This window comes from Miscanthus floridulus, chromosome 15, assembly GCF_019320115.1.
Source record: "Miscanthus floridulus cultivar M001 chromosome 15, ASM1932011v1, whole genome shotgun sequence".
NCBI lineage: Eukaryota > Viridiplantae > Streptophyta > Magnoliopsida > Poales > Poaceae > Miscanthus > Miscanthus floridulus.
The window spans coordinates 84,898,058-84,921,226 of NC_089594.1; the positions used below are offsets into that span (position 1 = coordinate 84,898,058).

General features: G+C 46.6%; 3 protein-coding genes across 3 annotated transcripts; 1 reads left to right on the forward strand and 2 right to left on the reverse strand.

Annotated features, from left to right (window-relative positions):
- The first annotated feature begins 6,688 nt into the window (after positions 1–6,688).
- LOC136509565 (uncharacterized) lies at positions 6,689–7,548 on the forward strand. Its single transcript, XM_066504328.1, has one exon. It carries the CDS (start codon positions 6,898–6,900, stop codon positions 7,366–7,368), a length of 471 nt encoding a protein of 156 aa, XP_066360425.1. The 5' UTR covers positions 6,689–6,897; the 3' UTR covers positions 7,369–7,548.
- A 2,515-nt stretch (positions 7,549–10,063) lies between these two features.
- LOC136507828 (uncharacterized) lies at positions 10,064–11,031 on the reverse strand. Its single transcript, XM_066502430.1, has 2 exons — positions 10,638–11,031; positions 10,064–10,511 (listed from the first exon to the last, which is right to left on the reverse strand). Exons 1-2 carry the CDS (start codon positions 11,029–11,031, stop codon positions 10,138–10,140), a joined length of 768 nt encoding a protein of 255 aa, XP_066358527.1. The 3' UTR covers positions 10,064–10,137.
- A 4,367-nt stretch (positions 11,032–15,398) lies between these two features.
- Positions 15,399–16,576, reverse strand: LOC136509488 (ocs element-binding factor 1-like). The gene has a single exon (XM_066504268.1). The coding sequence runs from the start codon at positions 16,309–16,311 to the stop codon at positions 15,673–15,675; it is 639 nt and encodes a 212-aa protein (XP_066360365.1). The 5' UTR covers positions 16,312–16,576; the 3' UTR covers positions 15,399–15,672.
- Between the last annotated feature and the right edge of the window lie 6,593 nt (positions 16,577–23,169).

Sequence of the window (23,169 nt, forward strand, 5' to 3'; positions counted from 1 at the left end):
GATGAGGTGGGGGTGCTTGTGCGTGTGCTTCGGAGACCACACGACGCAACTTCGCAAGCAGCGGGATGAAGGGCGTCGGTCTTATATAAGAGCACACCAGGGTTAACTAACGGATTAACGAAGATTATTATATAGCTAATTAAATAATTCATGCGCGCGCCGGTTTGTTAGTGTTTGGGATGTCCGTCGTGAGGATTGGTACGGGGAATATGCAGGAGGGATATGCGGTTGGAGCTGGCGCCTTTCCCTTGGGCTCTTCATGCACTCTCTGCGTCTGCCGTGCGTGTTGCTTCGGTGTCATCTTCTTGGGAGCTCCGGCGATCTTCCGCGGCGGGCGGCCGGCGAGATCCTGCACGCACGGCCCTATAGTTTAATGCACGTTGCTGCCTGAACCACCTGTGCAAGCTGAAGCAGAGGCATGTTTCCATGCGCCACTCAACCTTGCAACTGATGCCGGAATGGGAGAAGGAAAGAGCTGGGGAGTGATGCCTTCAATTGGTATCCGTATAAAAAAAAAGAAGGATCGATTGGTATACCCAAAATAAATTTGAATACATAGGCTATGATGATTCTAAATAAACATCCATAAAATACAAATGCTGAGGAAACAATTCATTGGTATACCAAATACTTCATCAACTATTTGGAAAATATTTATTTCTTGGCTTCTCTTGCCCTCAACAATATTGTAACCTATACCTACCTTATCTCTACATAATATTGAAGTATGGAGCATTTCCATGGTCCTTCCCTCTGTGTCGTGCCATTTGAGTTAGAGCTGCGTGTTCAGGCAAATAATCCCAAGACGAATTGCAACAAGTAGCGTATTCCTGGTTCATCACTCTCTTCCAGGCTTGTATGAGTTAGACCAACTAGTCTAGGCTCGTGGAAGTCCAATCCCAATACCAATTAGAACGCGTGACGTGATCATTAGGTACTATAAGTCTCTAGGCCCCTAGCTCCTATGCCCATACAGTCAAAAAACATGTGTGGTACAGAGTTCGATTCTAAGTTAAAAATTGGCAGGCATGAGTGACACGATGGTTGCATAAATCTCTGAGTTGTAAGTTGTCCAAGTGACTACGCAACAATAAGTTGTGTGTCTCGTTGCAACAAACTTTCTTCCTTCTCTGGCGTCACCTCGCTCCTTAAGGAGATGCTTCTTTCGGCGCAATGGTTTGGTTTGCCAGCTTCTCTAGCCACTTGGGAGTTGGGAGGATGCTGAAGACCTAAAGCAACAATTTCCTCATGCATCTGCTTGGTGACGAGCAGATTCTCATTTCTCAAGGGGTCTTGAGTGTTACCAACCCGTGGGGGCAGCTCGGAGCAAGAGATATGGGCCCAGCCCAACAACCAGGGAGGCGTGGAGGCCCGGCGTGCTGGAGACGTACGTCTGCGCCATGTTCTAAGGTCGATATTTATCACAAAAAAAAAATCTAAGGCCGCCATATCTTCTAGCCCATGTGAAAAACTAAAAGCCCAATCGACACTTGCAATTGGACCGAAGGCCCAGATCGGCAAGATTCACGTAGTACCAATTTTTGAAGTGTATATATATATATAACGAATTAACGAGTAATAATCATGACCAGGAATGGTTTATTTGTTTATTTCATTGGATCTGCAATTCGTCAGCATGTCTTCTAGAAATTAGATGTGAGGTAAATTTCATTATTCTTTTTATGTCATTAATTATGTAGCAAAGCCAAAGTTTATTCTGGAATGTATATTTTGTATATATAGTAAATTTTGTTTCTTCTGTTTATGTCATACTAATTTAGAAGACTTGGGCTTTGCTAAATAGTTAATGGCATAAACAGAATAATATATATAGTAAATTTTGATTATTCTGTTTATGTCATACTAATAATATAGTAAATTTTGGCTTCTGTTTATTCTAAATTACTAATTTTTGTTTATTCTGTTTATGTCATACGGCCCAGGTGGAGGCCTGGGGTGTAGGAGACGTACGTCTGCGCATGTTGAACGAGAACCGTCAGTACTGTTTTTGTCATTAATTTATGTGAAAGTATGCTTTGGCTTTGCTGCATTTTCAAATTTTAGGGCCCCATTATGTGCTTCAGCTTCACCTGGTGAGCAGGGGCCACAAATTCCGAGGTACGGCCAAGTGATTATGCAATGATAGTGTTGAGCTGGTGTGATCTAATCAGGACGCTTTGAATGCCTGAGTCCATCCAAAAAATGGCTATGCTCACATGCATGCAGAGAAGTGTTCTCATGCTGCCATTGTTGCTCGGTCGGATGGTTCAGCAATCAGCAGCCGGTAGCTAGCTACAAAACAATTCCCTTTCCTTTCCTTTCCTTTCCTTAAAACAAATCAGTGGCACAACAGAAATAGGCCTGCTCTTTTGGACCGGCACTGTTTCTTCATGTGCCTGCTCCACTGCTGCTTCAGAATGCTATCTTTTTCTTTTCAGAAACACAACACACATATTCTGGTATATATATCAAATTCAAATTACTGAATTTTTAAGTCATCTCTGCAGCTAGGTCTCCTCGTCGCATATCGCAGATGATGAAAAGGAGAGCACAAGTTTGCATCGTTAATTCCAGTCATTTTGATAAATTACCTACCTGTGGCTGCAAACCAAAATTTACTATGGAAGTTGCTTACAGTGACGGATCTACTGGCATACCCTGCCGTCCAACCCATCATGATAGATAAGTATAATGTAAAAGAATCCCGACGCTCCTTATATGGCCCCGTTCGCGTGTCCTTAAATCTGGCTTGATCCACTTCTTTTTTCATCCGGAACAGTGTTTTCCTCTCACAAATTCCTCCAAACCATCTAAATTCCTCTAGAACCATACCATCCGAACGGGGCCATAATGTAAAAAAATCCTGACGCGTCACCTACCTCCGTAGATATGATTCATGATCCCAAGCCATGCACCGTTGCACACCCGCGCGGTCGTGCCACTTCGCCTGCCTTGCTCGCAAGACTTTACGAGCACGTCGCGATCCTGTCCAAGCTACCAAGGTACCAAGCTTTAGAATACAGAGGTTAATTGTTGTTAATTAGGTATGGATCGGGATTTGGGTAGGAGACGGTACTGAGTTGACTATAGGGCAAGGAGCTGAAACATTTCCGCTGCTATCAATCCGGCAAACATATGCTTGCAAATCTCACAGGTCACGGTTTTGAAATCTTCTTACTTTTCTAAAAACTTGTCTGATTAATTATTTATCATTAGTTTATGTATCAGGGAGACCGCTCGACATCAATACATCATGGATTGATTCCCCAAACATCAAAGATATTCATATCATGTGAGTTTTATAATCATAGCAAATTACATCTAATCATAGCAAATCCGCCACTGATCACTTATATATAATTGGGTGAACAAGTCGAGTCAACGTTCCAAACTCCCTCAAATACCACACATGTGACATGTATTATTATTGTACGATACATGCATGGCTCATCTCATTAGAGACTACAATTCACAATATACAGTAGTCAGTAGGTCATTTTATCACGTCACCGGAACAGGTAGCCATGTACGACTAGTTTATATGACTAACAAAATGGAATCGATCAGGAGGCATTCCGGTACATCACGGTCATATTATTGAGGCAGGCCTATACCGTTCAAATTTATGGCGGCTGAGTTGAATTCGTCCACGACAATGCTATTTCTTACACCACATGCATGCTTAATATGCTCTATATATATATATATATATATATATATATATATATATAGACACACACACACATATAATTGGTGAAGAATTGCAGGTACTACAAGTATTCAATTTGTAAGCGGCAGGTATGGCAGTTTTGTATCTGTCTGTCCATTTGGTGATATAATCCTTGTCGATGCCACTAGCAGCTAGCGGTCAACGTAGCTGGTTTGGCATTTCTTAATGTCCTATCACAGTACCTGAGATGGATTTCCTAACTCCTTGCATTGATAGCTACTGTCTCGGCCTGGGGCTACTGCATGAATGATTATTTGTGTCTGTTCCTATAAACAAAACCTGAACAATGTAAACATAACCAGAATTTGCAGGTTCTCCTGGCGTTTAGCATTTAATATTTAGTATGAGCTTTTCCTTACCAAATGCCTCCTAGAGAGGATTTCCATGTGCTAGGATTATTGGTGTAGTGTTTTTATTACTACTTAAAACACTAAAAGAACCTCACCATTTTGGTAGTGAAAAAATAGAAGGGAAAAAAAACTGTCTTTCAGTACAGTGGTATTCCTGTGTATGTAGAATGATCAATTATTCCATTTCATCAACAGCATCTAAAAAACTACCATGCTATCTAAAGAAAATGTAAATCCAACCCAGATAGCATGTCAACACATGCATATCTTCAGTACGTTTTCTCGTTCAGATAGTAGTAGTTTATAAATGTACCACGAATTGAACAATCCTGGATTCTGAAATCCACAAGACAGTAGTAACTGGTGGGTAACTAGTTGGTGTTCTAGACGATCTGTTTCCTAGGTTTGTCATGCATGTGCGGCAAGAGAATTACGTGTTTTTCAACATTCTCTCTGTGTATCTTACTCCACATTTCGCTCTCAAATCTGTATTTGTCCATTTCTCATGTGTGTAGAAAGTCACGGTTTGTGCTTTGACTCTTGCCTTGTTACTTCGCGGTAGCCACGAGGGCGCTTCCATGTATACAAACAACCTTCCATTTGTCCCTATATATAAAACACAATATTGAATACGACATTGTAAACATTTTGGGAACTAGTTTTATTCTCCTAAGACTGATGTGTGGATGATGATCAGACATGTTTATTCTACTGTTATATTACAATTTATTTTATTTTCAGATATGCTAATCAAGTCCTGCCGCCAGTATACTCTTCTCCACAATTTGCATATGTTTGTTGCAATCCCTGAGCCAAAAATATATAATTTATCAAGAAGATACGCAGAAATGGAGAATAAGAAAAGGTTGAGAGAGAATGGTCAAGCCATCACCGTTGAAAGAAAGCCTATCCACCCTAACAAACATGCAATTCCTTAAAGTTAATCCCAACCATTATTCCTTGCCCTCTTGTACTCTTTTATGTATATATATACTTCTCTATATACTAGATCCTCATATACTATTACATCATGTGTGTGTATTTCCATAGCATAAGCCTAATCCCTATGTTATCCTAGGGAAGAAGAGGCAGTAGAACCCATGCATGTCCATGAGAGAGATGACAAGGTTTTCAATTTCGGTATTATAATTTTTTGAACGGCCCCAAAATTATCAAAATTTGACCGGAATTGTGCCAATTTTTTTTTTGAGAATTTTAAACATGAAGTATGGTTTTCTAAATTATTTAGTTCTAAACTAAAATATTATCATGATTTATGACTACAAATCTATTGAGTAGAAAAATGTGCAATATAAACACAATAGAAAATATGAGTCTAGCGCTAGACTCCCTCTGTCCCAAAAAACTTGTTCTGTGATTCGAAATCTCCTGTAACAAGATATGAGTTATTTCTCTCCTCCACTAATCTGACTAAGAAACCCTAGAACATCAATTTTTCGGGAACAGAGGGAGTACATTAACAATAAAGCACATGTATTAGCGCCATTAAAAAAAATTGGATTTTTCTTTTGGACATCACCAGGATTACTGAATTTCGCCAAAATCTCGAACCCTGCAGATGACCACTAGCTTTCCATGCAACAAGTCCTAGAGACGACTATATTAGAGGAGAGCTAATTGACTCCTTGTTGGAGTTGTTCCAAATTCACTCCAGGATATAGGCCAGGCTTCTGACGGAGCGAAGCGGAGGCCCGTCGCCGGAGGCTTGGGCTGAGCTTTGTGGAGTTGAATCTTGCATAAGTTTGCACTGTGACAGTCAAAGTGCAATTTACCTCACTAAAGATCAGATGTTCCATGAGAGAACTAAGCACATAGATATCAAGTATCATTTTGTGCGTGATGTGATTGAAGAAGGTAAGCTGAAGGTATGCAAAATTAGTACTCATGATAATCCTGCTGATATGATGACAAAGCCTGTTCCTGTTGCTAAGTTTGAGCTGTGCTCAAGCTTAGTTGGTTTAATTGGATAGTCCAAGAGACTATTGTTGGCACCAGTGGTTTTCTATCTTTGTTATGTTCAGGATGAAGGGTTGATTTATGATACAAGATGAATTTGTCTCAAGGTGGAGTTTGTTGGAGTTGTTCCAAATTCACTCCAGGATATAGGCCAGGCTTCTGACGGAGCGAAGCGGAGGCCCGTCGCCGGAGGCTTGGGCCGGAGCGTAGCGGAGTCTGAAGCCGGCCCATCGGGTCTCGCCCCTGTGTTCGGGGGGTGCGGGGGGCGGAGCCCCCCGCGGTACGGTATGGTATATATACCCTTGCTAGGGTTTCGTGGAGACTTGATTCTCTTGTAAGCCGCCATAGGCGTGTAACCCAAAAACTCTTGAGATAGTGAGATTGTTGCTGGCTGGTGCCCGTGGTTTTTCCCCTTCACATCGGAGGGGTTTTCCACGTTAAATCGTGTGTCTCCTCTGTGGTTTGATTCTTTACTTCATATTCCTATACGTCGTTCATAACACTCCTAACCCGTAACCGCTCGAGCATAAACACCACCATTTCGTCACACGTTTGTCGTGCAGAGAGAAGAGAGAAGGGAAGGGAAGGCATCCATTCGACGCTTGCTTTGCATGACCACCACCACCACCACCATCACTAGTAGCTCTAAATGCCAGGGCTCTGCTGCTGATAACCTCCTCTCCGAGCGCCAACCACCGTCTTTTCCTCTCCTCCATCTTCGTCTTCTCAGTCTCACACCAAGAAACACACAGACAACAATCCATCCATATATACAAACAGGACGGCAGGTCGGTGGATTACTGCGTCACAGTCTTTGCGTGCCAACGAGGCGGAGCAACTATGGGGCAGCAGGAGGAATTAGCGGCCGTGCTGAAGCCGCCGGCCGCCGTGGTCTTCTCGTGGGAGCCAGTCGCAGTCACCACCAAGCCGGCCGCCGCGGAAGCCCGCGGGGACACCATCGTCATGCCGCCCGGGAGCCCGACGAAGAAGGCGGCAGCGGCACCGCCGGCGCGCCGGCTCTCGGTGCCGCCGCCGCCAGGCCGGGCCGCGACGAGAAGCCTGTCGTCGAGGGCCGGCGGCCGCGCCGTGCGGCCGGAGGACGACCCGTTCCTGGCCGCGTACCTGGCGTGCACCAAGAGCAGCAGAGGCGGCAGCAGGGACGCCGGTGGCACGCCGGGGGAGGGCAAGCAGGGCCGGAGCCGGTTCACGTGGGCGCGCCTCGGGCTCTCCTGCAAGAGCTCCGCCGGCGTCGTCGAGCGGAGCATGGTGAAGGTGGCCAAACGGCCGGAGTTGGATCCTAGAGATGCCTGATCCACCGCCCACCGGCCGCGGCCAGTTCGTCTTCTTCTCTGCTTCTTCTTCTAGTCAGTCTCATGTTCAGTTCTAGTTCTTTTTTTTTTCTTTCAGTGTCAAGCTTGAATTAGCGAGGTTTATGAGTGCGTGGTGATGGAATTAAGAATCACTTGTGAATGAATGGAAAAGATACATATTTGCAATCTCATCTTCCTTTTAATTTGATTAGGCAGCGGCAGGATTATCGGCCTATTCGGTTGGCTGATTCATATCGTTGCTGTTTCGTGAAGAAGTACTGCTGGCTGATTTGTGTGAGAGAAAAATACTGTTCCGGCTGGAAATTTACGATCGTATACGATCGTTTCTCTCCAGCCGAACAGGCTGTATGTGAGTCGCATCAATGTCTGTTATGTGAAAAAAAAAATCTCCTTTTTTTTGTAATAATAGATAGATGGGTTACCTTCTGACAGCGAACGCATCCGTGTGTCCTCTGACTGAATGCCAACTTGATAAAGACGGACATTGACCGAGACTTTAACCGTTGATCAATGTGTTGTTCTGTTCTGATCATTTTCCCGAATACATGCATATTCGTCCTCCAAATTATTTCTTTATCCGGCAACCCTGCAATGCTGATGCCTGGTAGAAGACGGTGAAATGGTCAGGCAGATGTGATGCCATGCCAGCGTGTAGTTTCAGGTGTTGCGGAATGCTTCACAACTCTGAACTGATAGTTGAGTTCAGTGACAGCGTACCCTGTTTGTTGCAGGGAACTATCAGACTCAGCTTGTGCAATTTGGCTTCTGACCTGTAGCTTCTTCAGTTAGGTGCCAGAGTTCAGATAATTAACTTTGGTGTCATGCATGCTTACTGTCACTGAGCCACCAGGTGATCTTGGTGTGTGGTGTGGCTACCTGAAGTTGCAAGCAGCCATGGCTCGCTCTTGGGATCGAAATGGAACTGACATTGACAAGAGGCATGCATGATGAGTCCAGGACAAAATATGCATGCACGTTGCACGGTGTGACAGTTTAACATTCCTGTTCTCTGACCATCAGTCCAATGGCCTGAAGAGAGTTGAGTGAGAGAATGACAGATAAGGCAGGCACAGATTTTTGGATTGCAAGCCACTCCAACTGAACCGATGCCCCGTACTCCAAACGAACTGCACACGTCAGTCAGTGAGAAGAGTGTGAGGGATTTGAGAAATCTGATGAGAAGTCATGGTTTAAGGTAGTAGAGAGATTTGAGATTCAGTTTCCTTGACAAGATTGAGGTTTCAGGTTTAGGATTAGTTGTACCAGTTTTGGAAACCTTGTTGAATTGGGAAGAAGAGGACATCGCTAGAGTAGGTCGATCGGTTAGATCTGGCATCCTACTACAGTCGTGGACAACGACTGCGCACTTGCCATGCCGCGCCACGTTCCTTGTGATCCATTTCCATGGGCCCTGCTTTGCTCCAAATTCCGTGGAAGAGTGGCCCAATACCTGATGGTACTGAGAGTGGCCCAATACTTGATTGCTATGGAGAGCGGCCCATGGTTCATGGATTGCTTCATTATTGTTACCACAAGTTTCAGCTCAAGCTTGAGTCACTGCGTCTCTGGGATGCAGCTACCATTCACCACTGTCAGACAGTTATCTCCACGGGCTCATTTCCTTATTACACTTTTTTTCTGCTGACAGAAAAGGTACGTAAGTCTCATTGGGCGCTAAATGTTAATATGTCAGCATATCGCCTTTATCTGAACCCAACTGCTTCTTCCATGGCATGCTCTGATTGGCACAACACTGGCTTTTGTTCATCTGCTCCAGCTGCTGCTTCGAATGGATCCAGTGGAGTGGACCACTTCCTCTCCATTTTCAAGCATGCAGAGATCAGAGATACGGAGTACAGTAGGATGGTAAACAAAAACAAAAAGACAGTCGTGAACTGACGTGCTGATGCAGATACTGCAAAGATCACCAGTTCGTGATGCGCTGCTAGTTGTGCTGCGGCGATCAAGTCAACTGTTGATTTTGCCATAGCCTGGTGCCAGGGTAAAAAAAGAGAGCCTGTCAGTGCATTATCAGACAGTTTCATCGTTTTCAAGTCTGGCAGCGCATCACCAGACAATACTCTAGTAGAAGTACTAGTCCTTTCCTCTCCTGAGATTCCATACAAAGCATGAAGAGGAGGAAAGTTGAGACTCTGAACTGAGGAGGGAGCAGCAGGGCTGCCAAAGCATAATAGTATGGTGAATTGGTGATAGCTTGATAGGATCATCCAGATGTAATGCCCAAAACATAACTCGACCTGTGATCTGCCTTGTGCTGCTACCAGTCGGTGGAGTACATTCACCATTTGTTTAACATAGTAGAGTCATTCACCATGCCAAAGTTCAGAGTTCAGACTGAACTCAAGTAACAGCAGCAGCAAAGTGTGGAAAAACTCCAAGGATTCAGTACTAGAGCATGCATTCTAGTAATGCTACAACTCACTATTCTTTTTTTTGTTTTAGTTTTTGGAAAAGAAACACTACAGGACAGAAAGAAAAAAGAGTTCCCGTTCTTTCACTTTCTGTACCAACACTTGCTATACTACTTTAGCACAATAAATATACAGGTGGAGCAAAAGTGGCAGTCCAAACTTCCAATGATTTCGCTTGACCAATTTTCACTCCATGTCCCAAAGGCAGGTGGGCCCCCAACTGTCAGTGCACGATGACTAGTTGCAAATTTCTTTTTTTTTTCGTTTTAAAAAAAACACTAACCGCAAACTCTGAAAGATAGCAACCATATGAACTGTCAGTGTTGTGGCGAGCAGAGCATGTCACGGACGGCCTCCCACCTGACCTCCTCGAAGATCATAGCTTCGATGCTCTGCGCCACCTGCCGGGCCTCCTCTTCCCCGCCGCCGACGACGAGGCGGCGCCAGTCGTCCAGCGGCGACACGGACAAGTCGAGCTCCACCAGGCTCGGGATGCGGGAGATGTCCGCTGCCACGCTCTCCCACTCGCAGTCCCAGACAGACGCGACGCTCTTCCTCTGAAACCTCTCCACCTCCATTGCGGGAGTCTTGCCAGGGAGGTCGAGGTCGTGGATGGATGGCGGCGACGGCGAGGTCCCTGTCCCTGAGGTCGACGGCTTGCGATTGCCATCGACGTCGCTGTGCTCATCCCCTGCATTGTCATCGAGGAAGAAACAGAGTGAGTGTCTGGCTGTAACGCAGGAGGAGCAGACCGGAGATGGCGGCAAGAAAATGCAGCATTGCATTCAGAGACGAATCAGGACTTAGGAGTGCTTACGGTGGCTGGGCACGGGCGATGAATCGTCGTCGGAGTGCAGGTCCAGGACGGACACGGGGCTGAGCTGCCTCCCGCAGTCTCCGGCGCCGTCGTGGCAGTCGGCGGGAGCGACGACATCTCCGACTCTGTCGGCGCGCGGCAGGCGGCGGAACCTCTGGCGCGTGGCGGCGCACAGGAAGCAGCCGGCGAGGAGGTCGTCCGCCCAGCGCAGAGCCAGATTGGTGACGGTGGCCGTGCTCCCGCACAGCAGGCTCCTCCTCGCGGCGGCGGGCGGGCGGGCCGGCGTGGCGCTGTCGTCGTGGTCTTGGAGGAGGAGGTGGTGGAGGAGGAAGGGCTCCTGCTGCTCCTGGAGCAGGTCCGAGAGACGCCTGGCAGTGCCGCAGCTGGTGGCCATTGGGATGGTTGGATTGGAGGCAATGGGATTGCGAGCGAGTGCAATTGCGTGGCAGGTGGCAGCTACCAGCTAGTGAACGAGGGCAGGCATCCCTCCCATTCTCGTCTCTAGTGGCCAGTCGCCATGAAACAAAATAAGTGCATGGGCTTGGCACGCTGTGGATGGCGATCTCTCGAGTGTCGCCACGACAGCGGATGATCAGCGGATGCTTATAAAAAGGTAGACATGTCTTCTCCTTCTAGTCTACATACAGACAACAACACATAAAGGCAAAGCAAAAGGGAGGGCCTTCCACCAGGTCCCAGATGAGCTGATGGACCATGAGAAGAACTTGTACGGGTGCCACCATATCCATCCTCACAACATCTCTCTCTCTCTCTCTGTGGGTGTGAAGACTGAAGAGTGGAAAAATGAGAATAAGCAACAATGCCCAATCTCTAATTGAATTGAGCAGTCAGTGTTCAGGCGACACAAGGACGACAATATACAATGTCAATGGCAAATTGGCGGCTCCATCTATGGCGGTCAGGTGCATGATACTAAACTCTAGTCACCTAGACTTTGGGCCTATGTATCCATCCAAATAGGTGGACCAAAAGTGCACTAGTTTTTAGTTTTCAACCCAACTAGTCATTAATTATTTATTTAGACTAATAAAAATGTATACATACGTCTTTGTCCATTGCTTAGTTTTAGTCCATGTATTCAAACTGCAACGGACTAAAGTTAGTTTAGCCACTTCAACTTTTGTCTAACAAAATATTCCATCTAAGGCCCTGTTTAGATGCACCGGTACGTCCACCTCAATCCACGTACGTTGAAGTTGGTTGGAGCGAAACCTAGTTTAATTTCTACACCCATTTACACATAGATTGAGATACATTTAAACACCCATTTACTTAAGTTTCATGTTATCCAAGCACAGCAATAATCCAGTATCCACTGGCTGGACTGGCCTGACCACCTCGTTCTGTCTGATGAATTGTCTCTGTAGCAGTACTGCTCATCGAGCTGTGCAGCTGCAACAGCAAGGTGCAAGGAAGCAAAAGGCAGCCTGCAACTCCCAGAGACAGATGGGCTCCGTCCACTCCCCCCTTTCGTTGTTGTTGCAGAAAGAAATGCAGAGCAGAGAGCTGGCACGGTCCCGGGCATGCAGCTTTTCCTTTGCTTTCCTTTCCCAGCTCAGATCAGATCGCAGACCAGACGACACGACACCGTCAGGCACTCAGGCAGACAGGCCGGCCATTGGCCAATTGCCACGCCCATGCATGCTTGATGCAGTAGTTCGTTCGTTGCAGGCTAGCGGCTAATACCATCGTCGGTGATCAGTTTAGTCGGCGAGGAAGAGGAGACGAGACGAACAAAAACAGCACTGCCCTGCACAGCTAGTTTATGTCTACTCTGCTCTCTCTCCATCTCCACCGAAAGGATTAAGAATACTAGCAAGCAAGAAATGAAGCAGCTGCTCCATTCATAACATACGCCATTCTTGCAATGGCGATACGATGCCCTATAGCTCTCTTATTTCCTAAATCCAACTTTACCACAATGCAATGCAATTTTTTCATATGAATCCGAGAGAAAAACCCGCCGCGTCCTCTTTTTGCTCCCTTCTTCTACTCTGCTTTTTCAGGGCGGTGCAAACCCAACCCAGAGTGCTGCTGTCTGGTAATCCAGTCGTGATTTACTGGTGTAATTTTGGGGGGCACCGATGATTAAGGGAACGTTAAACAGCTAGAGTATAGTAACTGGACCATCATAATTGCACTTTTGTGATGTTGTTTGGTGTGGCCATGGGCCTTTGAGGCCTGTGAGTGCTCCTGACGAAGGCACGAGCTGGGCCTGGAAAAAATGATGCATCCCTAGGCTTCGCTATCTCATATGGGCTTGAGGCCCAGTACTTTTAAAGCCCTCCTGACCTCCTCTTCCCTTGCTAATTCCTAAGAACTAGTATTCATCAGGAATTATTAAGAGCCCTTAACCATTTTCACCAGACCAGGAAGACCCACGATGATCTATAGGCCTGCACAAGTGATGTTTCCTGCTTTTGTTGGCCTTGCCATGCATGATGCCTGCCTGAGAGACCAGAGCTGATACCTGATAGATGTGAGAGGACATGAGTGACGGGACGTGCTGAATTGGTGCTTGCTTGCAAACCATTTGCTCCAGCTTGAACATTTTTTTTTGGCTGCCCTTATTCACGGGAGCTCAGCGATTCAAGTTTTCTTGTTTTGGTTTTTTTTTTACTTCAAGGACAACTAACTTGTCACCATACAAAATTATAGAGAAATTCAGCAGGGCTTAATAATTTCAAACCTCCCTGCTATTAAACTTTACGTATACACAGGAGATTAGTTTCAACTTTTACAAAGATGTGTAATAATGCAACAAGAACAACCAGCCATATTGCATTGGTATACAAGATTAGTACTAGTACGTAGTGTTAGCTCCACTTAGCAGGTAGTTGCTCTGCTTCATACGACACCCTCTGCGTCATCAGAGTGTGTACATATGCAACTGATGGAGACTAAATGATAACAATAATGGAGAGGCAACTTTGCTTGAGATGAAGACAGGCGGTAGATTACAAGAAGGAAGCAACAAAGAATGCATGAATGGCATCTGAATGAAGATGCACCTCAAACTACTTTTACTAGTTCTCACTGCTTATATATATATAATATATAAATATTCCAGTTAGATGAGGTCTCAATATCTAGGCCTTCTTTAGTTCCTCCCGCTAAACTTTAGTCCATGTCACATCGTATGTTTGAACACATGCATAGAGTATTAAATATAGATTAAAAAATAACTAATTGCACAGATTGCGACTACTTTGCGAGACAAATGTTTTAAGCCTAATTAGTCCATGGTTTGACAATGTGGTGCTACAGTAAACATGTGCTAATGACGGGTTAATTAGGCTTAATAAATTCGTCTCGCGGATTACTGAGGACTTGTGTAATCTGTTTTATTATTACTATCCGAACACTCCCAGCTGACACCCCATGTGATACCCAATGTGACACCCCTAAACTTTAACCCTGGAATTAAACACCACCCTACCCTAGTGATCGATCGATGAGTTTGTGCAGACGACGACGTATAGTATAGTCTCACAATGCGACATGGTGACATATGCACAAAGGTAGATTATGGACACTATAGGCAAACACTCCCATCCCAAATCCCAATAGATTGAACATTATTGCATGCTGTTGCGTGTGGGCCACCCGTGTCAGACTCGCTACTACGTACTGCATGTCGTTCTCACACGGCGGTACGGTTTAAGGAATCACAGCTAGATACGTATATCGGTGGAGTGGAGGTCCTGGAGGACCGACCAATACCGTAGCTCTTTTTTTTTAATTTTTTGCAAAGATAAAAAATAATTAGAAAAGCTTGGAAAAGGTGGGTGGTGTCGTCGTCGAGAACACAGTACCGGTACGCCATTAGCGAAGGCGAACCACAGTTAGCTACTAGCTTAGGAGACGTAAACCACAACGCTGCGTGTGATGCTTTGCTTTGAACGTGGCGACGGCGACGAGCCACCTGCAGCCACTGTAGCCAGCCATAGCAGCTTCGTCTTCGATTCGCTGACAGTGATACGTCACGGATTATAATCACCATGGTCTGCTCATCTACTTTTCAGCCGGCTTATGCTTATTCCGACTTATTCTCCCTCAAAGAACATTATTGAATCAGCCGAAATACCACTAACAGAACAGGGCGAAAAACATAAAGCCACCACAGACGTCTGGTGCCTGTGTTCTTCGTCGTTCGTTCAACCTAGCTTGAGAACGACACGATGTGTATATACTGATATCGAATGCTAAGGAATTTTGTTTTGAGCTATAAGAAACATCTAGCTCGATCAGCAGCGTGAGAAGAGAAGACGACGACGAGGGCGGGAAGATGCCTGCTGGAAGGGAATATACTCCTATGCAACTCGGTGATTGGACAGCCGCCAACTAATCACGTCAGATCAGTGGTGCCCGAAATTCTCCTCTGAGTGTGACAAGTACCAAACTACCCCGGTCTTGCCCGGCCGGCCCACAGAACAGATGGAGGGAGAGTTTGGCAGCGGAAAACTTTCCAAGCAGACCAGTAGTCTAGCTAGTACTAGTAATAACCACAGATTTACGTACGTGGTTTCTTACTTTGACAGAGGTAACCCGGAAATTAATTTACCGAGATCGATGAAGAGGAATCGGGACACGGCGCGGTGCACGCGGGGCAAGTAAGTAAATTTCTTTCGCCGGAGAAAACAAGTCATGTTTGCGTGCAGATTTGTTTGTAAGCAATAAGCATGCATGGATGCATTCTTGTTAGAACCGGCCGGATCGGACGAACGTACGTTCAAATTCAACTCCTTGTGCATATATATAAAATCATGCATGGTGCAGTTCATCATTTTTGCATCAAGAATTGCTTTGCTTATGCTAGTACGGTGGTCTATATCTACAAGAATATATATCCTGCTGGCTCTTCAAATCGTCATCCATGGTTACGTTTTAAGAGCCCTTTCATTCTCTTTGTTTCATCAGTTCGTTCGTTCGAGGTGACCCAGTAAAAAGACGATCCGCACGTGCAAGCAAGCGTGCATGCTTCCTCTTCCTCAGACGTTCGATGCCCGGCCGGCTACGCGATCAGCGAGGCGAGCGCCTGCAGCTCGAAGAAGCCGCTGGTACCGCTGCCGGCGCCGGGGCCGCCGGCACTACCAGACGCGGACGCGGACGCGGCATAGATCTGGCGCAGCGCGAGGGCGCGGCTGGCGGCGGCGAGGCGGCGGGTGAGGGCGCCGGCCTCGGCGCGCAGGCGGGCGTTGGTGAGGCGGACCAGCGCGGCGCGGGCCTGCACGCCGCGGAGCCGCGCGGCGAGGTCGCGGTTGCCGGCGCGGAGGCGGGCGGCGCGGCCCCGGAGCTCCTCCAGGTGCTGCTGCTTGCGGGCGCGGGACCGCCGCGCCGACTCGCGGTTCGAGATCCGGCGCCGGAGCCGACGCTCCGCCAGCTCGGCGTCGTCGGCGACTCCTGCGGACAGCGATGGCGCCGACGCCGACGTGTCATCCTCCGGCGGCGTGGCTACGGTGGCGGCTGAGGTAGTCGTAGCAGTGGCCGTCGTCGTCACGTCCAGGGGCAGTGGCGGCGTCGGAGTCGTGGGCGACGTGGGTGTGGGGTCAGGTCCGAGGAAGCCGAAGCCGATGTCGGAGAGGAACGCCTCGACCTCGAGGTCCAGGGCGGGGTCCCACTCCGACAGCATGGGGAGCTGCTGGTGGGCCATGGCTGCAGAGACACGTACAGGACTAGAGTGGCAGTAGTGCACTAGTGCTCCTAGTCCTACCCTCCTAGGCTCCCAGCGAGCTGGAAGCTGCACTTGGGCAGGGGCAGAATAGTAATTAGCAGCGTCTCAGAGGGGCGAGTGGTGAGAGAGGGAAAAGGGAGGGAACAAGTGAACGAAGGCCCGTATTTATAGCCGCGGCGGTGAGACCGGGGGGTCGTCTGTGCTGCCTCTGGGTGGGCCCCGCTCCCTCCCTAGTGCTTACTGACGTGGCACCTTTGTTGCTTCTCCTTTAAAAAAAAAATTCATTTTTTGACTGAAAAAAGCTTTATTTGCGTCAACAGGTGGGTTGTCGCGTGGCACCAACTTTGCGGCATACAGATATATACCCCCCCCCCCCCCCCCCCCATCAAAACTATGAACTTAGTTTGCAAGAGTGATAGGTTCTCTAAACCAAGGGGAAGAAAGTCAAGATTTTGTCAAAAATAAAAACGGATTTTTTGGTGTAGTCAAATAAAGAGTTAATGTTTGAAGACGAAAAAAAAAACTAATCTATCATTCTCAAGACATGAAACAAACTGGTTTCGACCACATGCTTAATATTTGATTGGGTTGAGTCGAACGTCTGGTCATCAAAGGGCCAGACGTAATTCAAGTGGAGGTTTTGTTTTGTTAGAGGTCTAAAGAGAGAACATATACCAAACAAATCGCTTTTTCCACGGAGGTTATCCCCAAATTAATCATTCACTTTGAATCCAACAAAATCTAGCAGTAGAAGCTTAGCTGATGAGGAGTTATACATCTGAAATAAATAAATAAACCTTGCATTTGGGAAAAGAAGGTTAAAGTTAGTAGTAGGTAGAACAAAGCAAGTAAAGCACACAGCTTTGGAAACATGTTGTGTCTAGTAGTCTAGGGCCGGGAGAGCAGCAATGCAAGGTGTGGTGATGATTGAGAGGGACGTGCATGCCATTTGCCTTGCCATGGGTGGATATGGTTGGTTGCATGCATGTATCCCCAATGCAAGGCACAGCAGCAAACTAACAGGAACTACTAGTAGCTACCTCACCCCAATCAAGTGATGGATCGAGAAGCTAGCTAGCCTCTCTCTAAACCTTAGTCACTAAGGAAGATGAACGAGAGCTAGCTAACTGGATTAATTATACGTGTATCCTTCTTCTTATTAACTACACTGCCGGAGGCGGATTCTTTGCTGAGGCACTCGGCAAAGGCCGATATACACTCGGCAAAGGACGCTCGGTAAATAATTTATCGGCAAAGACATCTTTGTCGAGTGCATTATATTGGGCACTCGGCAAAGGCTTTGTCGAGTGCCAATCCGACACTCGGCAAAGAAAAGTGGCCGTGACGACGGCTTTGCCGAGTGCCAAGGTCAAGCACTCGGCAAAGGTACCCGATTTGCCGAGCGCCATTGACTTAGACACTCGACAAAGGTGGCCACTTTGCCGAGTGTCTTGTCGGCGACACTCGGCAAAGTGGCGACCTTTGCCGAGTGCTTGGACCGTGGCACTCGGTAAATCTGTGATGTTTGCCGAGTGCAATGGCCATTGCACTCGGCAAAGCATGTTCCCAAGTAGTTCCCAGATGGTCACTTTGCCGAGTGTCATGGCCATTGCACTCGGCAAAGTGACTGAAAACAACCTTTTTTATTTGTTTTTTACATCCCATCCAAACAAACAGAAGATATATATAACAAACATCACCAACATCACATATATATCATCAACAACACATATATCACCAACACCACATATATATCACAAACGTCATATATATATCACAAACGTCACATGTCTCACAATATATCACAAATAAATTCACAAGCAATCCAAGTGCTCCATCATCGTCAACCACAATTGCAAATAGAAGTATCATTAACAACCATAAGTATCATCACTGATTTGGTGAAGGATTCGCTGAAGCATGAGGATCGTTCGATGCCGCCGATTGATTCTGCACAAAGAAGAAGAGATTGCATGTGTGAGACAAGTTAAATATATACCATACATGAATAAAACTTTCATACTCCACTAGGTTTGACCGTAAGCATGAACATACAAACTAAAACATTTATACTCACAGGAGTAGAATAGTGAGGAGGTGGAGGTGGAGCGAATAGCGAAGGTGGCGGAGCTACACCCGTAGCAGCTCCAAGACTTTGCATGTACTGAAGAATCTCCGCCATCCTCCATTACTCGGCCTCCCGCTCGGCCTCCACCCTCTCCATCTTCGCCTGCATCTGCTCCCGTATCCCCCTCTCTTGTTCTAGCTGGGCCTACAATATATTCACCCCAATGTTACAATAATGCAAAGAAAAGGTATGAAAAAACCAATGAACGACGAATAAACCAGGAATAACCTCGAGTGCCTCCATCCGGTGGTGTGAAGTGTCCTGCCGAGGTCGTATGGCCGGGCTCCTGCTCGTGCTGCTTGCTCGAATCTAGGAGAGACTGGGAGTAGCGACCGAGTCGATTGCGTCGTCATCAATCTAGTACCGCCCATGCTTCTTGCCTCCTCCCACCCTCATGATGACTTCTCCATCAAGGTTCTCAGTGCTCGGATCGTACTCTGACCCATGGACCTCCCTTGCCATCGATGTGTACTCACTGAGGCGGTTGTGGACGGTCGCATTGCTGTACACCTCGGGCCCGTCCTCCAGGTTGTAGTCGACGTCGGACGTCGCCTTGCCCTTGTGGGCCATAGCAAATGCCTTGAAGATGGAGCAAGACTGGCCACCATGTGACGTCGACTACGAGAAAAAATGCAAGATGATTAGAAATCATGTAGAATTGAGCGTTAGAATAAATAAATGAATTTGTGTATCCGCTAAGGCTACGGCTGCCTTGATGGTGTGCTACACCTGGCATCATCAAACGTCGCTCCCGGCACAAGTTGTGCTCTCCTCACACTCGCGTGAGCACCACCTGTCCACCATCTGTTTCCAACACTGGGGATGCACGACGCACCAATAAGGAATCATCTACAGGCCATCAAGTACATGACATATCAGAAGATGAAATTAAGCCTACTTAATCTCAAAAGGAATCAGTATTAATATTCTGTATTTACCTACAGGTACTGGTCCTGGGTCAGCGTCATGGATCTTGCGTCCCTTTTGGTGACCTTCGTTCCAAGGACGGTCCCGTGGTAAGTTACGACGGCCTGGATACGCGCCTCGTAATGCATGTCCACGACGAGGTTTTTGTAGCATTTGGTAGCCACCGCATCCGCCCTGGCCTCATGTCCGTCCTGGCATCTAAAGAAATCCTGCATGCAAACATGATGTATCCATTCATTATTTCAAGAATGTATTGAGCAATGTAGTACGAGGAAGACTTACCCACATCTCTTGCTTCACCCGCTCTGCCTTGTTGAATACCCAGCGGGCCCGATCTGCAGCATCGGGGGCGGCGGCGTAGTGGTCAAACGAGTAGGCCAGCCCCGTCACTCCGGCGTACTCAACTAGGCCAGGGAAGTGCTCCTTGCACAGAAGACCGAGGATGCCATTGACTTGGCGTGTGTGACCACCTCCACTCGCCACAATCGTCCAGTTCTTGCCCAAGTGATTAAGAAAATTTATTAATTTCTATTTTGATTTTCAACATATCATATAAAGTAGTGATAATATCTAAAGTTACTTACTTTTCCCCCTCGGGTTGAATCAGCGGGCGTCTCTCATGAGGTATCGGTCGTTGAGGGAGGCTCGCGGGACCTCGCAAGTAGACGCTCGACGAACTAGAGGAAGCGGAACCCCCCGCTGTTGCCTCGTCCTCATCGTCCTCCTACGCGTCCTCCTACGCCTCCTCGGTGTCCTCCTAGGGCACCTACTCCTCCTCCTCCTCCTCACACGACGGGGCGGCAGGCGACGACTCCCTCCTGCGGCTCCTCCTCCTCCTACTCTCCCCCGGTGCAGCGGTCCTTGTCCTTCGGTACAAGGACGTTAGCTTCCTCATCCTACCGCCCACCATCTTTGTTCAATCACCTGCAATTAAAAAGAGTAAACCAATAAGCACAGATAAACAAGAAGTACTTATAAATAGATACAAAATAAACAAAACGTAATTATAAAATAACATAGTATTACATGTATTAGAAATAATTTTCATGATCGGGATTAGCTGGATCATAAGTCTCATCATCACTATCAATCATGTCGAAATAATCAGCACTATCCGAATGAGCAATGTTGTCATTGTCTAAATGTAATCGCTCAAGCATTTGTAAGTCCTTCACATTTGCACCTCATCTCTAGCGTCCTCTTCAATAACCGTTTCGTTGTCTATTTCCATTCCGATCGTTTTGGTTAAGTCTATTTCAAACCTCCCTTCTAATCACTCTTCTTGAAAGAACTCTCCGTCATATGTGTTTGGGTATAAGTTGTAATCTTCATCGTTTGGGACAGGCACTTTACCGTGTGGCGATACCCTGTGCACAATATCCCAACCCTTAAGATGCCTTATGGTTTGACACGCATATGGAAGATAATAAACTTGTGTGGCCTGTTGGGCCACAATATAGACATCGTCTCCTGGTAAGACAGAATCATGTCGAATTTCAACTAGCCCAAGATTAGAATATGTCCGTCTTGTTACTTCAGGATCAAACCAATGGCATTTGAATATGATGGGATTAAAAGGTTTGGAATCATGAAACTTGAGTTTGTATATTTCTTCAATTCTTCCATAATACTCGACCTCATCAATGCCGAGTGTAAAAACTCCAAAACTTATGGTTCTTCGATTGGGCCGACTCTGCTCGTAGCTTGTTGTGCGAAAGCGATATCCATTCATGTCATAACCAGAAAATGACCTGACCCTATAGGCAAAGCTATCGGCAACCTGTCTCAACTCGGCACGCATAGACGCATCCCTCTGGCCCTGCAAGCTCAAGCAGGATACATTGTTATATTATTCGCACGTACGATTAACTTGGAATGTCAAACTAAGTATGAACTAAATTGGACGATACCTTCCATTTGAACCAAGAAATAAAATCGGGCATTCCATTTTCCGCACCCTATCTAAGAAGGGTATCTACCTGCTGTGGGGTAGGATCCCTTGATTGATGCCAGAATTCATGAAGAAATTCCCTATACCAACGAGAAACAAGGGGGTTGGATGCAGAATAGTGACGGCATATTTAACAAGTTCGTTGAGAACTTACTGCATGTACGGCGCCACTTCATCAAGGTTGGTCAACACGTATAGCATGATATGGCGCCACTCTTCATGATTCAAGGTTTTGGGGGTCGATGCACTTGTGCTTCCAAGTTGCCCTCGAAAAAGGCTGAGGTTCGATTTATTTTTGCCAGCATTGTAACGAGGGGTGAATTATGCACGTTAGGGAGGTTGTCACCATAGTATGTTGTTGTGAAGTTCGCCACCTCCTCCAGAATGTATGCCTCTGCAATGGAAGCCTCGATTTTGCATTGATTTCTACATTTCTTTCGAAGAACCTTTAGACATCTCTCGATTGGATAGCACCAACGGCCCTGCACGCCCTCCCCTCCCCATTCGTGCCTCATACGGGAGGTGCAAAATCAAATGCTGCATCGGATTGAAGAAGCCAGGTGGAAAGATCTTTTCTAACTTACAGAGCAACACAAGTGCCATTCTTTCCAAGTCAGCAATCACGGTCCGAGATAACTCCTTGGCACAAAGCTGGAAAAAAATTGCTCAACTCTGCCAGCACTAGTTAGACATGCTCTAGGACATAGCCTCGAACCATCGTCGGAAGAAGCCGCTCAATCCATATGTGGTAGTCATGACTCTTCATCCCTAAGACTCGCATAGTAGATAAGTTTACTCCCCTCCTCAGATTAGCTACATACCTATCAGGGAACATTAACATCTGCATCCATTCTAGTACTTTCCTCCTTTGGGGCTTGCTCAAGACAAAATCGGCCTTAGGCCTTCTCCATGTCTTGCCGCGACTAGGAGGCTTCATATGTTGGTTTGGTCTATCGCATAACATTGCCATATCCACTCTAGCCTTAACATTGTCCTTTGACTTGTCAGGAATGTCCATGATTGTTGCCCAAAGTGCTTCGGCGATATTCTTTTCAGTGTGCATCACATCAATGTTGTGTGGAAAGAGAAGGTCATCAAAATAGGGGAGCCGAGTCAAGCCCAACTTATGAATCCACATATGTTTCTCTCCATATCCCACAAAACCACCTTCTGGATTGACCACGAGACCATCTATCTATTTACGAACCGCGACACCAGTCATTATCGGTGGTGCAGGGTCTGTCACTATGACACCTTTTGTAAAGTTCTTGATGTCTCGTCTGAATGCATGGTCAAGAGGGAAGAATTGCCGATGTTTGTCGAACGATGAATACTTACCACCCTTCTGCAACCAAATAAACCTTAGACCTTCCTTGCATACTAGATATGGAAACTTCCTGTGAACACACCAGGCGCAAAATATCCCATACGCCAGGAAGTCATGCAGGGAGTAGTGATACCAAACATGCATTTTAAAGTTTTTCTTTGTAGCTCGGTCGTTTGTCCATACCCCTTTCTCCCAAGCATGGACCAATTCATCAATCACAGGCTCCATGAATACACCCATATTATTCCTCAGGTGTCTAGAAATTATCAACGACAAGAATACGTTCTGTCGTTGAAAGCATACGCCGGGGGGAGATTGAGGGGGATAACGAACACATGCCAACATGTGTATGGGGCAGCCATCATTCCATAAGGATTGAACCCATCTGTTGCCGGTGCAACACGTACATTACGAGCCTCTTTAGCTTTCTCATGATGAATTCCATCAAAGTGGGTCCATGCTTCACCATCGGATGCATGTACCATCCTGTCAGGATTGTATCGT

What these genes read in the sequence shown, in the direction of transcription:
- LOC136509565 (XM_066504328.1), top strand. Translation starts at nt 6,898, where the DNA reads ATGGGGCAGCAGGAGGAATTAGCGGCCGTGCTGAAGCCGCCGGCCGCC.
- LOC136507828 (XM_066502430.1), bottom strand. Translation starts at nt 11,031, where the DNA reads ATGGCCACCAGCTGCGGCACTGCCAGGCGTCTCTCGGACCTGCTCCAG. An exon ending in ATCGCCCGTGCCCAGCCACC is followed by an intron (nt 10,512 to 10,637) that starts GTAAGCACTCCT and finishes ATGACAATGCAG; the next exon opens with GGGATGAGCACAGCGACGTC.
- LOC136509488 (XM_066504268.1), bottom strand. Translation starts at nt 16,311, where the DNA reads ATGGCCCACCAGCAGCTCCCCATGCTGTCGGAGTGGGACCCCGCCCTG.